This window comes from Actinia tenebrosa, unplaced genomic scaffold (assembly GCF_029948245.1).
Source record: "Actinia tenebrosa isolate PJP-AT-01 unplaced genomic scaffold, QUT_ActTen_1.0 PGA_scaffold0__85_contigs__length_37466705, whole genome shotgun sequence".
In the NCBI taxonomy this organism is placed as follows: Eukaryota; Metazoa; Cnidaria; class Anthozoa; order Actiniaria; family Actiniidae; genus Actinia; species Actinia tenebrosa.
In genome coordinates this window covers 34,807,024-34,823,105 of record NW_028292569.1, presented here as the reverse complement: position 1 = coordinate 34,823,105, position 16,082 = coordinate 34,807,024, and the positions used below count along the sequence as shown (strand labels likewise).

The 16,082-nt window shown below is 37.7% G+C and overlaps 3 protein-coding genes and 1 pseudogene across 3 annotated transcripts; 1 reads left to right on the top strand and 3 right to left on the bottom strand.

Annotated features, from left to right (window-relative positions):
- Nucleotides 1–217: 217 nt before the first annotated feature.
- LOC148914156 (uncharacterized) lies at nt 218–1,530 on the bottom strand. The gene is made up of 3 exons (XM_089025328.1): nt 1,447–1,530; nt 899–1,130; nt 218–545 (listed from the first exon to the last, which is right to left on the bottom strand). The coding sequence occupies exons 2-3, from the start codon at nt 1,096–1,098 to the stop codon at nt 218–220; spliced, it is 528 nt and encodes a 175-aa protein (XP_088881454.1). The 5' UTR covers nt 1,099–1,130; nt 1,447–1,530.
- Nucleotides 1,531–4,939: 3,409 nt separating this feature from the next.
- On the bottom strand, nt 4,940–6,123 carry LOC116297911 (RING finger and CHY zinc finger domain-containing protein 1 pseudogene; annotated as a pseudogene).
- Nucleotides 6,124–6,184: 61 nt separating this feature from the next.
- Nucleotides 6,185–8,057, top strand: LOC116297909 (beta-1,4-galactosyltransferase galt-1-like). Its single transcript, XM_031706230.2, has one exon. The coding sequence runs from the start codon at nt 6,504–6,506 to the stop codon at nt 7,884–7,886; it is 1,383 nt and encodes a 460-aa protein (XP_031562090.1). The 5' UTR covers nt 6,185–6,503; the 3' UTR covers nt 7,887–8,057.
- LOC116297894 (drebrin-like protein) lies at nt 8,058–15,191 on the bottom strand. Its single transcript, XM_031706208.2, has 17 exons — nt 15,019–15,191; nt 14,900–14,955; nt 13,945–14,057; nt 13,410–13,484; nt 13,256–13,337; nt 12,865–12,923; nt 12,661–12,738; nt 12,335–12,421; nt 12,086–12,150; nt 11,708–11,762; nt 11,480–11,560; nt 10,697–11,047; nt 10,192–10,371; nt 9,869–9,920; nt 9,633–9,781; nt 9,323–9,401; nt 8,058–9,082 (listed from the first exon to the last, which is right to left on the bottom strand). The coding sequence occupies exons 1-17, from the start codon at nt 15,099–15,101 to the stop codon at nt 8,943–8,945; spliced, it is 1,785 nt and encodes a 594-aa protein (XP_031562068.2). The 5' UTR covers nt 15,102–15,191; the 3' UTR covers nt 8,058–8,942.
- Nucleotides 15,192–16,082: the final 891 nt, after the last annotated feature.

The following is a 16,082-nucleotide window of genomic DNA, read 5'->3' as shown; positions in this document are numbered from 1 at the left end:
CTAAAATATATATATATATCTAATGCTAGCGCAACTTTTTTCTGTGAAAGTTTCGCACGACAACCACAGCCGATAAGACTTTTCGAATCGAGCAACTCTCGACTGCAACTCGACTGCAGATCCCTGTTATTTGTACTGCGCATGTCAAAATACATGCGCCATTCGTCCTTCGTTCGAGCACGCGCGAAGAAAGACATCAGAGCCCAATTATTTGAAACTACTTGGATGTGTGTGCAAGAAGAAGTGGGCAATCTAACTTAGGAAAATCATAATCATAGAACAGTTCGACAACTTCCGGTCGGTCCCTAACCGTACTTCCTCTGTACCCGTAATCCTCTAGGGTCTTCATGTGATCGAGAACTTCGACTTTCCGGTTGCCTCTTAGTATTCGTACACCTATAGCCAATCCCCCTAATTCAGCTTTAACCATCCGCTGTATGCCATATATGGAGATATCCGGTCCGACGTTAAATGTGAATTGACCAATCAGCGAGTTCTTTTGTGTTCCTTTGATGATGAAGTTTTTCAGCACCAAGCTAATGAATCTGAAAAATTCAATATAAAATATTATTTATTATTTATCTGAAAAGATAAATAATTGGTATTTAAAAGATTGCGCTTTACGTCGGAACAATGGGGTAAACGGTTCTGGTAAGCAAAGTAAATATTTTCAAAATTGTTACGGGGATGTTCTCCGTGGAATTTGTTCTCAAAGTTGGTAGTAGCAGCTACAGTCTAAAACTCTCTCAAACCCCCCCCCCCCCCCCCCGTTCAGTCCTCAAAAAAAACTTATGAGGGACGGGAGGGTAAGTATTAAAGCAAAAACTTCATGTACATTTTGCAATTACTTATACTAAATCCAATGCAAACTAAGAAATAATTAATCTTTGTTTTCTACCTGTGGATTCTTGTTCGAATCGGTTCAAATAACCCAATTTTACACTTCGAACATGGCCGTAGTTCAGGTAAACTCTCATTTCTATAGTGCATGAATTCATTATTATTGACAAATGAACTGGCCCTGAACCGTTGCTTCAGTTTCTTCACTTCTTGGTAGTCTATCGACTGGTCTTCGCTGGTGTCTAACGCGAATGCCATGTTGTACAACTCGTCCTGGCTACCTGGAGCTCCTGGAAAAAACATACTTCACTCGTGAATTGAATTACTACGAAAAAAATGATATGGAAAATGTTTTACACTTAGAAACACTAAAAGAAATATATGTAAAACTCAAGTATTTTGGATAAAGTCTATAAAAAGTTAATTATGAAATTCTTCAAGAAATGTCGAAAAAAACATGTGCTCGCCTGCTTGACACTGACTGCGATATGCATTCACTCCCAAGCTCAGTTTTTATTCTATAGAAATGCCTTATTTTAAATATTTTTCTTTCTTTACATTTCATCAATAAATAATTTTTTTAGAAATCTCGCGTTTTTCACAAACCTCGGTTATTCTTGTCTGTCCGCAACTCCTCATTACCTATTTCTCTTGCTGATTTTTTTAGAACCTCTTTTTTTTATCCCTTCATTAGTAAGAAAACTCGAACTTCGTGGTATATTATTGTACTATATTTTGACTAATCAGACGTGTTATTTAAGTTAGGATTTTTTATTGGACAATAATTTGTAGATTTTTCTATTGAGTCGCCTTCTTTCTAAAAACACCTGTGTTATTGGAGTTCGTTTACGTTTTGTTTCAATGAGATGTTTTGCAATTGAGTCCTTCATTAAGGTCTAAAATAATATATTATTAAACACCTAAAGGCGTTACTACGATAGTGTATTCAGCGCCAGAAGTCTTTCGAATAGCTTTCCTGGCGATCAAATCAAAAATACCAAAGCAACGAGCCTTTGGTTTCTATTTAAAAAATTTGAAATCTTTTTGTGACTCTGGATACAGTTACATGTAATTAATATAATCTCCGTAATGGAAGAATTAGAGAGGCTCAAAGGAATTCCCACAGCCTGAAAACTATGTCGTGTTACTATAGTTACTGAGTGACGTGGTGCACTTACCCATGTCGACCAGTTCTTGTACAAACTCGTCATACGACAAACCACCTTGTTTGCTCTTGTCGATTCTCTTTAACAAATCATCCTGTGCTCGATAGTTTTCTTCTAACCATTTTAATGTACGGGCTGGAGAAAAATTTACCAGCACGACTTATGTTTATATTTCCCCTGGAAGAACCCGTGTTTGGCGCCTAATGTTTAAATGAAAATGTGTAAGTTACACCTTCTCTATCAATAAAGAATTCTATTTTCTGAAGAACTCGGCGTCTTATACAGAAGCCGAGCTCTTTATTCCAATCAAAAAATCGTGCTTGAACTAGAATTAAGAAATTTTCAGACACTTGTAACTTGCACAGTATCTATAAACCGTGATTGACATATCCGCCACCATATTCATCACGTGACGTTTTCCCGCCACACGCAATTCCTGGTGAAAACGGACATCCTATTTAGGAACTTTACCGTGATCAACTTGCCTCTGATAAGTGGCAAGAAAACTACGAGGTTCTCGAGGGAAGACTGATACGTATGACCTCACCTTGTCTAACTTTGCCACTGTCTTCAATTCTTTCCTCGGTGCATCACTATAAATGCTTTCTCTTGAGTCGCACTTCACATCTTTTGTCTGAGAAATACTCGAAGTTCTCACTTTGTGTTTCAGTGCTCGTGGTCTGGTATTGCTAAAGTAACTAGTTTTTAGTCTCGTATTGCTTAAGTAACTAGTTTTATTCATTTCTTGGCTAATTATTTTGCGTACGTTGCAAAGTGGCTTTGCAGATGCAAACAACTTTAAATTAGGTGTTTCTTGCCAAGAGAATTCGTCAACTTGATCATCGACACCTTCAGCATGATTTTGTCTTCTTCGCCACCTTTTCCAACTCAAATTGGATACTCTAGTTGCTTCAAAACCTCTAGGATTGACGTACCCCTCGTGACGTTTACGCTCTTTCAACTGATTACTTTGATCATCATTCCAATCTATATTTAGTGGGTGCAGTTTCCTTTTCTCTTGTTGGGAAACGCCATTTTCTGGGGTTATATTCTGAAGGGTTTTGGTAAAGTGAGAAGCCATCTGCTGTCCTGTCGACAAAGTCACTTTCTTGGGACTCTGCCTTGCTTGCCTGTCGTTCCATGGCAATCTTGAAGTCCAAGAGGCCATTTTCTACTAACATTTTTGTTGGACTCGATTCCGTTTTAGTTGACTGGTTTGCTTCGTCTGGAACCATGGACAGTAATATTAATATGCTTTGATGACATTGTCTTTATAAAGATAGGATGGTAGTTGAAAATGAGAATCGTGGTTTCACACCTGCGTACTTCATATATTCTGTCTGGAATCAACGTCATGGCCTCTATTGGTATTTCAAAATATCCTTTTGTGGTTCACTAGCTAAAGTATGGTGAATTACTTCCATTTAGTCATCACGAAATGGACCATGCAAAGACAAAGAAAGTACTGCTTGAATCCGGGAGAGATGGGGATTCATATAACGTAACTTCGTATCTTTTTGGGGGTTTGTATCGTAATTCACCCCCCGTTACATGTGAAAAAGAAAAAGTTGGTTTTTAGCACGTCTCAAAAATGTTTGGCTTACATGATTTATCTTGTGCTTCGAAGTGGATTTATCTTTTAGGGCTAAAATTAAACCAAGGCCATGTTGAAACAGTCGCTCTCTTTTAGAGGGTTAATTGTATTTTTTTCCCGACGATCATTCTCGCCCTTTTTACGTGGGAGTACATGTACATGAGTACCTAACTTGTACCTGAGTACCTAACTTGTTGTTGGTTGAACCAAATTTCATTTGTTCTCACGTTATGTTACCACTTCCATCTTTCAAGCATTTGGCTCTCTGAAAGCAGAGTTGATAAAGTAAAAATGTGGTTATAAGTAGGATTCCGATTCATCTGCACTTCCATTAAACCAATCCTTGTATCACCTTGCCTTTATTTTGCCATCCTCAACTTCACCACCTTCACGTTGATCACCAACACCAACACCATCATAATCACGACCACCAAATCAACATCATCACTTTCACCATCACTACCAGCATCATCATCATCACCCTTTATCACTACCAACACCAACACCACTTTCAACACCACCACAAACAACATCATTATCCCCATTACCACCATCACCAAGATTATTATCTTCACTTTGAATACTACCACCAACATCATCACCACCATCTTCTTCACCATCACCATCCCTATTACCACCACCACCAAGATCATTATCTTCACTTTGAATACTACCACCAACATCACCACCATCTTCTTCACCATCACCATCCCTATTACCACCACCACCAAGATCATCACCATCACCACCTTCATACCACCACCACCATAACAGCTCACCTTCACCTTCAGCACCATCACCTTTGCTTTGAATACCACCACCAACCTCATCACCCTCCAACCTTAACATAACCAACACCATCATCACCTTCACCACTGCCACTAACATCATAATCACCTTCACCACTTCCACTAACAACATCATCACCTTTACCATCAACATCACAATCACCTTCATAACTACCACCATCATCACCTTCACCAACATCATTAATTGATCAACACCATTACCTTGTTCACCACTACTAACATCACTTAATCACCACCATCACCTCCAATATCATCATCATCTTTACCATCAACATCATCACCTTCACCACTGATCATTACCTTGTTCGCTACCAACCAACGTCATCTCCACAATAACCAACAACACTATCACACTACCAAATCAAATCATGATAACTTACTACAATTTTGACCACCAAATGATATCATCTTGGTGTTGTTGCTAATAGTAGTGGTTGTGGTCAGGTTGTGGTGGTGGTGGTGGCGGCAATCAATGCCATGCCATCTTCATTACTACCATAATATTTAACTAATCATTTGGAAACACTAGATATAAAAATAAGTTTTTATTTCTATTAAACATATTTATAAATTACAACTCTTAAAGTACAAATTCCATCCCATCCCAAATGTTTTACTTAGTCAAGGCAAATACTTGGTATGATTGGCAGTGGCATCATAGGCTCTATGCCAGATGACATTAGCAAAATATGTGTATTTATTTTGTGATGTCATCCTTACATCATCACTATATGTCCTGTACCCAATGAATATATAATGCACTTGATAATAATAATATACATTGTGCAGTAGAAGAAAATACAAAGATAAATTAATGTATCTTTGCGGTGCATAGATTTTTGCTTCCTTCTGTGAAATAGTTTATTATAGATTAATAGCTCATTGAGGTTGGTAGAGCTTATTTTCATTGTTTTCTTTTGTGTCATTGACTATTACACATTATCGAGTCATTTTTGTTTCACTGGTTAAGAAAAATAGAATAGAATAGAATTATTATTTTCAATTGAAAGCAAAAAGATTAATATATTTATAAGTTCACGATATACTAGTCTCTAAAGCATGTGTCATTGCTCCATTTTCCATTATTTCATTTCCATTTACTTTCCAGTCGTATTTCGACGACACTACGACTTCATTCTTAATCCTTAAAACATGGATTGGTTACACAACGGACACCTCCTAATGGCAGCTTTCAAACATTCCTGTAAGCAACCTTGATGCAGGAAATGTCCACATCGTAAAACTTGACAAGGTTCACGAGAAGAGTGTAAATCATCCAGGCAAATCATGCAGTTTGAACGAGCAGCACTTTCCACACACTTGTGGTTAGACTCTTTCCGAGCTACAGGAATACAAATATCGCACTTCATACAGTGGAAGTAATTGTCCTTTCCTCCAACTCGGCAAATTCCACACAGTTGGCAGTGAAATTGTCCTTTATCGCTGTCATCGTACAGTCGACATTCTTTGCAAAAGTAAAAGCCGAATCTTATCTTACATTCCAAACAATTTGATTCAATTCCTTGTGTAAGTCCACATTGGCGGCATTTCACTTGGTTGACAAGTTTTCTATTTAGTTCGTGGTCTTCTGCGCTGTCGTGGCAAAATCTACAGGGGTAGATTTTATTACAACACGGTGCAATGAGGGAGCACTTACGAACATAATGAGAGCAGGGAGCCGCCATCTTGGAACTCTGTTATTGTTGTAGAGAAAATACAAAGGTAGCCCAACCTGCAAAGTAATGCAATTAGCATAAATTAAGGTGGCTGTTCCACTTGATGGAGTTCAAGAATACAACAAAGCTTGAAAATTGCTTAGAGTTTGATAAAACTTTGTTCTTTTTCAAAAGGAATTGAAGATATTTCAAGACTGTCTTCGTAGGAAGAAATTTTGAAGACACGAGTGAGTTTCGCTGGTGCAGTTTCACTGGTGCAGTTGAGTTTGGAACGATCACAGTTCCCGAATAGTGCTACATCGGATTCACATCTTCGTGAGTTGACTATTACAGATATTAAAGAACACATTCACAGGATTTATTCCAAAGATTTTAATACAAGCCCGTGTGTTATGAATTTAAGAACGGACTCAAAAGCATGTTAGAAGAAAATGAGTTACTCCTCGAGCATCAAGACGACCATCCTCAAGCAAAAGTTACATCGACACCAACATCAACACTGTGCAAGCTATGGAAGTTTTTCTTTTCTTTTTTACTCTTGATGGTTATTTCAGTATGGATAATGTTCACCTTTTCCCCCCATTCAAAATCAAAAAAATGGCTTAGAACTCAAGACTCTAAGAGAGTGAAGGATCTAGAAACATCTCTGTATAGCAAGAATTGTTCTTTGCTGCAGCAAGTGAATGCCACGAGCAAGTGGTCAGGCTTCAAAGAAATAGTACCTGGCACGATAATTTATTCAGCTTTCTACGACGATACTGACCCTAACAGTCCTTTCGTTCGTATCATTGCTATATCAGAAACCTTCCGACCTCCTCGTATACTCTGTCACTCGAGATGTGACCTGGCTCAAACTGAAGAAGCGGTTTTTCATCTTGTTAAAGACCATAAAAGCAGGCGCCATGCTGCATTTATTGTGTCGTGTACTTTTCCCAGGGGACTGGGGAGAGAACCTGGATTCATTGACATATCAGCGGAGTATGACGACAAGATGACCGAAGTAACTCGATATCCTGTCCAATCCACTAATGATACTCCACATATCCACAACTACACCATTTGCGTGCCTCCCTTATATGGAAGTATCCCTATGGCCAAATTTATTGAGTTCATAGAACTGAATCGCATTTTCGGAGCAACGCACTTTGTCTTTTACGACCTAAAGTTAAACCCAGCGATCAGACATGCGATAAATATTTATCAGAGCCAAGGAGCAGTGACACTTCTTCCTTGGAATTTACCTGTATATGTCCGAGACTTCTATAGCATACATTATCATGGTCAGTTTGTTGCTATCCACGATTGTTTGTACAGAAACCGCGGTAGATCAAGATGGGTTGGATTTCATGATCTGGATGAATTTATTGTGCCATTAGTACACCCAACGTTACCCCTGCTTTTGAACGAGATTGATTCTGGCCAATCCAGTGGGTTTTCTGTTCAGAGCACTGTCTTCCCTCTAAATTCGCAAGAGAAAGTTCAAGCAAATGAATCTTTAATAACTCAAAGTATTTTCTACAGGACAAAAAAGTTATTTCATAAGTCCAGGGAAAAATGCATTGTGAGCCCGAGGAAAGTATTCGAGATGTCTATTCATTACATTGTGAAGTCTTCATCCGCGAAGTACGAAAAATCATCAATAGATCCCAAGAAAGCACTCGTATTCCATTATCGAAGTTGTGTACAGTTTGACGACTTGAAGGCTGCTTGCAAGAGTCTTGTCCCGGAAAATTTCATGAAAAGATACAAAACGCGACTAAAGATAAGAGTTGATCACGTGATGGAGCATTTGAAGGGATGATGAACTGATCACGTGATTAACTTCCACCATATTGGATCGCAACTGAAACTTGAATACAATAAATATTGCAAGAACTTCTCTTAGATTCCTTTAAATGCATTGTCAAGTCTTTCTAAGTCTTCAAGAAAATTTAGTGTTGGATAAATAATAAAACAATACATACAAATTAAATTATTTCACATTAATTAGTTTATTACGAAAATTCAGAGTAAAATACATGATCAGTGGTGCAAAAGTAACTGTGACCATCAAGAAGACAGAATTTTGTTTTTAGTTGATAATTTGTTGTGGTTTGATTTTACGCGCAAATAATTTCATTCCCTACTTTGATTCACATCCCCATAATGGCCTGCGTCTTTGGTGGGTAACTAATCAAAAAACTGTCCCAAATTGAAAGGTTTCTTAATTGAATTTATACTATACCTGCTTTTATCTGTACAATACTGATTATCAGTTTCTTCCAAGTTATTTTCGCGTGTACAGATCATCAAGAGTTTTGGTCTTAAAGAAAATGTATTGACTTACGAAAAAATGTTCAAAGTCTACCTTAAACGTCTTCAAGCTTCTATCTTTTTCTGTTTTTTACTTCTTCATTTTATTTTTGGATACCAAACAAGGTATGGTCAACATTGTCTGATGAGCCTTCAGCAAAATAAGTAGGTTTTTACCCTCTGGTTACTCCCCAAAGACGCAAAGTATTATGGGGATGTGAAAGTTGAGAATTCCCGTCAAAGTTTTTTTGTTTTGTTCCTATCTTTGAGCAAGTTGACCCAAAACAGACTCTTTGTCCAGAAGAATCATAACGAAAATTCAACAACTAAGGCATTCGTTTTTCCCTTCTCTAGCGAATTTTCTCGCTTTGAATCTGTTCTTTTGAATCTATTCATTTTTCTAAACTTTTTGTTACCGCGAAAATATACTTGCAGTCTTTTAATGAAATATATAGTTTTTTAAAACTGAAGTGGATGAACCAGACAGCAAAAATACCAGTGGATTGCGCGCTCAATATTTAAGTCATTATGTCAAGGTCTTAATCGTTAATACTATGCCTTGATTCTAAGACAAAAGCTCGACATAGTTTGCCGGAAACATTCCGTTGCGACCGTCCGGGCCAGTACCCTTCCACCATCCTTCATCGATTTGTTCTATGTCTACGATGATGTCACCAGGGTCAAAGGTTATCTCGGAATCATCAGCTGAAAATGACACATTATGCAAAATGAGAAAATGAAAATCGGAAGAAAAAAGAAATGAAATTTATCTCGGGAGTGTGGGCATTTCCAACATGAATTCTTGCGAGTTGCGCGATAAAGTTATTCAAATTGCGGGCAACATTGTCGTTAGTGCAAGTAATCGTGCAAAATTGTTCTTCGCCGATAATTTTTGCTGTTGACTTTATCCTAATAAAATAAAATACTGGTAGTGGTTCTACTTACTAGCTTGGTAGTCGTACAATGCACGAGCACTTACGCCTCCCGCATCACCACTTGGTTGCATTGGTGCTGTTGCTTCTGGCTGTAATATGATAAAAGAGTACAAACACTGAATGTGTTTCTATTGAACTTTTTTTCGGTTTTTCTGTTTTCTCCACCCCCCCCCCCCCCCCCCAACAGTATTTTGATCAGGGGTACTATCGTCACTACTGACGAAGTATCAAGATTCAGAAAAATAATTCCACTACCGGAAGAGGCGCTTGGGAAGCCACTAGAATGCCAAGGCAAACAATAAAGGACTGATTTGACATACCTGAGATCCTTCACCAATCAACTCCACATAATTGGCGGGAAACATGCCATAACTACCATTAGGCCCAGTCCCACTCCACCACCCTTCGTCAATCTGTTCGATATTCGTAATGACGTCACCAGGGTCGAAAGTAAGTTCTTCCTCAGTTTCTATGGAAAAAAGAAAATAGAATGAATAGGTGATACCATGAAGGCTGTTTCTTAACTCAAGTTTTTACTAGCCTTCTAAGTACTAACCTGCTTGATAGTCGTATAGGGCTCTCGCTGAAACACCCGTGTCACCTGCAGGCTAAAACCAGACATACAAGCATGATTCAACAGCACTCGGATCATTGTTGGCAAGGCAACAGATGACTCATATGTCACGTGGTCATTTCTCGCCATTTTGGGCCATGAAACTTATTCATAGACCGATATGCAAGCGATCAATGGTAATTTTATCGCCTATCATTAAACAGCATACATACAACTAATTCTTACAATATTACTAAAGTAATGAATCCGTGAAGGTCACGTGACTGGTCCCCGAGCAACTCTATTACTATGGTAACAAGTCCTACCGCTGGTGCCTTTGCCTCTGCTACATTTTCATAAAGGTCTTCTGGTTCCTCGGGTTGTGATGGAGCTGAAACACTGATATCAACTGACTCGTAGTTGTCATCTTCTTCCGGTTCCGGTGGTGCTCTTCGTTGATTTGCTTGAGTAACAGGTTCCGGGACTTCTTCATATGCGTCATCAGGCTGCAGACAATATGCTATTTATTAAGTTTTGCGCAATTAAGAATGTGATAACAAACACATACAAATATAAAACAACTTTAGTTAAAACAAAACCAAGCAGGCCTAAGAGCAACTAACATTCGTCTAACATCAAGGATCAACTTGCAATCGTTGCATGAGTCCATAAAACTCGGAAACTAAAATATATGATTCTTTCCATTCATCTATTCCTCCTTTCCTTCTCTCTCTTCATTCATCTATTATTTTATTCCTCTTCCCCTTCTCTCTTCTTCTCTCTATCATATGTGTACGTGCTGAAACACCAATACCAGCTCAACAAAACTACCTCGGCTGCAGTATGGGGAATTTCTTGCTGTGTAGGTTCCTCTCCCCAGTCTTCTTCCTCAGGCTCCTCGTCTGAGTCTGGCTGGCGTTTTGGAACTGGAATTATTGGTGCTTGTACTGGCACTGGTTCTGGTTCTGGTTCTGGTTCCAGTTCCCGTTCTTGCTCCGGTTCTGGCTCCGGTTCCGGTTCCGGTTCTCGTTTGGGCTTTGGCTGCGGCGGTGCTGCTGCTGGTCTTTTCTGGGGTAACGCTGTAGGAGGCTTCTTTTTAGGCAGTGGTGCTGGGGGAGGAGCTTTTCTTTCCTCAAATGTTGGTTTTTCTGCTTTTCCTTTGGCAATTAAAGACTCCGCTTCCTAAGAAAGAATTAGCAAACAAGGTCAAATCACTGGACTAAAATAGGGACCCAGTTTTATTGATTTAGGTGATGGGCACGGACAAATACCCCACCCCCTCAGAAGCCTGTTTGAAATGCTTGATGCTGTGTGTTCATAGTTACTATTTCCATACATATAAATACGTTCTTTAGCATACATGCAAACAGACAGTACAGTCATTTCTGTGATTTGATTTTCTGTTTGAGGATTTTCCGGATTTCATTTATAGGAGTTGTAGCAAAGAGTAACCCATCCCTTGCCTGTAAACCACTTCCTGTAAGATTGCATTTGTTTGAATTTTGCAAAAAAGGTCAGTTAAACCAAATTAGACACGGAAGTAGGAAGTAAATAGGACACATGTCGTCTTTTCATTTTTTCACTATCAATTAAAAAAAAGCTGGTAATTATTACCTTCATTCTTTCTTTTCTGAGTGAATCTGCACGAGCCTTTTGTTCTCTTTCTTGTGATTCATCTTCAGCCTGTTGACTTTCCTATTTAAAAAAAAGACCATTTATCCAATAATTTGCAATTAATCATTATACAAAATATAAAAATAAATAAATCCCCCCCCCCCCCGAATCTCAGTAATTAAGCTTTCTGGTTTAAAGAAGAAAATGGACAAATTCTGGAGTTCTCACCCAGCGTTGTCTTTCTTCTTCCTTCTTTTTCTCTTCTAATTCCCTTGCATGCTTCCTGCAAGATAAAATAATCAAAATATATTGTAGACTGTTAACAGTCCCTCTTTTCTCTCATAACTCAGTAGATTTTTTTTCCATGTCAGTCCCCACCAACTGCTAACCGCTAGGAATCAGACCCAGAAACATGACAACAAATATGCAGAAACATTCAGCATCAATGAAATTCAATATGGTGCCTCTTCCAGCAACAACTTCGTTATGACGTCTTGTTAAATGTCAAAAGTTTGATGTAAAATGCCTGATGTCGAACTGCAGTTTTGAAGTTTGCGGTAACTAAAAGAATGCTGTGCAAAAGGTCTCTATTAACTGACACCTTACCTCTGTTCTTCAATGCTCTTGGACCGTTCTCTGTATTGTACTTCTCGTCTTTCTGCCTCTTTGGCCTGAAAATTTTGCAATATTCATCCCCAAGAATACATCAATCAATTTTGTCTAGAGTTTTATGAGTTTTAGAGTTTAAAATTTTGAGTTCAAATAAAATCTTAAATTAGAGGTAAACCTTGCAAAGGGTTCATCTTCATAGTTGATTAAAATCCATCATCAAAAATGTTGGGCATGAAAACTTACCTCTCGTTCCTTTCGTTTTCTTTCTGCTTCTTCTCTTGCTTGAAGTTGCTTCTTCTTTTCAACTTCAACTCTTTCTTGTTCTTTTTTCTTTTTACCAAGTAATGAATATTAGCATTTAAAATTCAAATAGCTTATGATCCAAAATCTAAATACCTTATAATCTAAACACTTGGGATATATGCTGAGAGAACACTCGAGAAGCTGGTACTCAGCTATGTGTCATGGTTTCCTACACTTCTATCTTGTTTTCTCAGCATCCCACGTGTTTAGATCAGAGCATCTAAAAGAGAAAACTGTTTCATATTTTTAACATGAATTTTCCATACCTCTTCTACACTCCAGAACTTGTCTCGTTTTGTGACATCAATCTCTTTGGTAACATTAGTTCTTTTGTACACAGAACCCTAAAAGAATGGAAGAACAATACAAAGTTAATTCATCTGGCCATCGAAACCCTAGTTTGGTGACGTCATTAGAAGTGGATATCAAGCAGAACAGACAAAGCCTGAATAATTTAAGGTAACATTTACCACAGGTAAGATTGGCTCAGCTTTTTGTGGCTTCTCTTTGTGAGCACTGTATGCAGCACCTTGGAAAATGAAAGCAAGAAGGATATTGTCATTACTATGTATCAGTCATTGTACACAGTTACTGTAGATATTTTGCCTTTGGGAAACAATATAACAAAAAATGAGTAAAGTTTAACATAAAAGCTTGTTAAAGGTTCACGACACTGCATGAGTTCATAACGTGAATAAGATAAATAAGATGAATGGAAAAGCTTATCCTAGTAGACAATCCACAAAAGTGTTTTGTACAAATACTATCATATAAGTAGACCTTCAATACAAGTTTAAGAATGACTTTAAATTTAAGACAAAATTTTGATATTTATCTTAATGGATTAATGACTTGTTTTACCTGAGGCTTTCTTCACTTTCTCTAAAATGACAGATTCATCAACGTCATCTTCATTTCTTGCATTAATTATAACATGGGCTCCCTGTGGTGAAATGAGAACGACTTGTTGTGACATAGTAACGGCAAAAAGCAGGTTAAATAGCATTGTTTTTACCCTGAAAAGATTTTCAATATCTCTGACATGATTTGCGCATGATCCCTTTCTTGATGATGGAACACCTTCACCTTGCTATCAACAGGAAAAATATATAAATACAAACTATTTAAGGTAAATTAAGGTTCAAAGAATTATTACGATATAAAGGATACTCAAGGATAATTAAAAGCATGTGTTATCATGATTTTCCTCCTGCACAAAACCCAACATGAATGCTCAATTCCTGTTCAACTGTTGCTTCATGGTTTAATCTGCAACTTAGCCAGGCCCTGACTTAGATCTGCCCAGAGGTTGTTTCAAGGTTTGATCTGTAAGTCAGCCATGCCCTGACTTAGATCTGCCCAGTGATTGTTTCAAGGTTTGATCTGTAAGTTAGCCATGCCCTGACTTAGATCTGCCCAGAGATTGTTTCAAGGTTTGATCTGTAAGTCAGCCAGGCCCTGACTTATTAGAGCTGCCCAGAGGTTACTTGAAACAATCTCTGTCTAAATATTGACTAGAGATATGAATATATAATAATCTAAGTACCAACCCAGTTTATAAAGACAATCTTTGGCAGGTTTGTGTTGGGGTCAATAACTTTTATCCCAGCGTACAAAATCTTGCCGTCATTAAGTTCTTCAACTAACTCTTCCAAACCATCCTCTTAAATTAATAAAGAAAAATATAAATAAATATATAAATCTGAAATTCATAAATCAAGATTAAAGACTGGCAAACATGGCACCAATTATATACAGCTGATAGCACATTATTATGATTTAAACTTTTTAATTTTGTTTATTCTAAAAGCACTTCCTCCTTATTGATTAGAGAAAACAATTCACGTTCATTTTCCTTCTTGCTACTTGAGTAAGCAGCTGGACTAATAGTTGTTCTTTTGTTCGATAATTAACACACCTCAGGGTTTGAATACACATCACAAAAATCTTAAGAACTTACAATAACTAAACGTATGATTCGAACAAAAATTTAAAAAGTTAAACATAAATAAATGGAAAATCTAATTACTTAATTAAGAGGTTATAGATTGGCACAAGACGTACGATAATGTGGAATGAAAATAGCGAATGCCACAGCTGATAATGAATAAGAAGTAAGGAAAAAAACATTATTTGCAGCTTCTTTTTCAATATGCAACATAATCAAAATCAAAATCAAAACAAATGTTGCAGTGAAAGCATTTAGCAATAGTAGTTATTTCGTTATCCATCATGTCAAGTATTAATAGAAGATTAAATATAAGTTTAGTGATTGAAAGCTTTAGGCACTATTTAAGTAGTCGGAAGAAACTTTAGTTTCAGTTCTACGTCACACCCCTTTGGATGTTCGCATATCTAGAGGTAAACCACATCGATTTTAGGTTAAAGACTCCACTAATTTCTACAAAAGTCAACCCTAAGATTCATTGATGACTTTAATTTAGGTTAAGATGGTGTAATTATTGAATATATTTATCATAAGAACGTTGACTTCCGTGCTCATACCTCCAGTCTCTTGAACCTTCAATGTGTTTGTCTTCCCTTCGTAGCCAAAGACAGCCCTAGAAACACATCAAAATTAGCTTGGATCCTAAGACGGTTATTATTCAACATGATCTGCTCACCAGTTCGTGCTAGACTTCTCATCAAAGATGTCTTGCCATGTTTTAAGAAGTTCGCTACGATTCTTCTGCAAGTCGACGGCCATCTTGACAACAGAATATTGTTCACGTGATAGAGAAGCCAGTCATTTCCGGTTATCGATATTCGGTACCACTCTTCCACTCTTTTTTACTCGATAAAGGGTACCCGATATTTTTGGAAATAACAAGAAAATAAAATAAGAAAGAAATAGAAAATGAACGAGTAAGGGGGGAAAAAAGAAAAAGAAAAAATGTTCGAATTCTAGTTACTCTTTGAAGACTTGTTATTCAATATTTTTGTCATTATTATTATTTGTTCCTGTTTAAGTTGCTACTGTTGTTACTTTTGTTTGTTGCTGCTGGTGCTGCTACCTCTACGCAGGTTACTGCTGTTGTTACTCCTGCTGTTGTTGCTACTGTTGTCGTTGTTGCTGTTAAGTTATCTTTTCGTTGCTGCTGTTGTCGTTTGACTATACAGGGCTGTCAATTCTCCCGGATAAGCCGGGAGTCTCCAGATTTTGGGCCGTATCTCCCGGTCTCCAGATTAGAGTCTCAAATCTTCCGGATAATCGCCGAAGCTGACCATTTCTTGTGAGACTCGACTTTCACAACCATAAAATTCCAATTATTTTATGTTGTTTGCGTTGTTTTACATCGCTAACAAAATCAAAACGTTCCTCATAAACTGTTCTTGCAAGCAGGTAATGTAAGCGAAAATCTGATTGGTCAGAAATAAACCAATCACATCAAATGTCACAAAACGAAAGGTATCTTTTCGCGCGCTTTTTGACGCGCTGTGACGTCATGTCCCTTACCTATCAATTCTCCAGATTTGAATATCTCGGGGGTTGACAGCCCTGCTATACTTAAGTTGTCAGTATTAATACATTTTAAAATCATTCTTAACAACTGGCCTATACGACTCACAGACCACTATCAGGCCCGTAGCTAGGATTTTTGTTGGGGGGGGATGCTAATTTACAAAAAGTGGACCAACCATATACTTTATTTTTTTAAAGTCCCATAGGACGCATAAGTATAGATAA

Bases quoted from the DNA above. Each gene is read 5' to 3' on its own strand.
- LOC148914156 (XM_089025328.1), bottom strand. From the start codon at position 1,098: ATGGCATTCGCGTTAGACACCAGCGAAGACCAGTCGATAGACTACCAA. The intron at 546-898 runs GTAGAAAACAAA...TGAATTTTTCAG, and splicing joins ATTCGAACAAGAATCCACAG to ATTCATTAGCTTGGTGCTGA.
- LOC116297909 (XM_031706230.2), top strand. From the start codon at position 6,504: ATGTTAGAAGAAAATGAGTTACTCCTCGAGCATCAAGACGACCATCCT.
- LOC116297894 (XM_031706208.2), bottom strand. From the start codon at position 15,101: ATGGCCGTCGACTTGCAGAAGAATCGTAGCGAACTTCTTAAAACATGG. The intron at 12,422-12,660 runs GTATGGAAAATT...CTTGGTAAAAAG, and splicing joins AGTTCTGGAGTGTAGAAGAG to AAAAAAGAACAAGAAAGAGT. The intron at 9,921-10,191 runs GTAGGACTTGTT...GTCTGGTTTTAG, and splicing joins CAGAGGCAAAGGCACCAGCG to CCTGCAGGTGACACGGGTGT.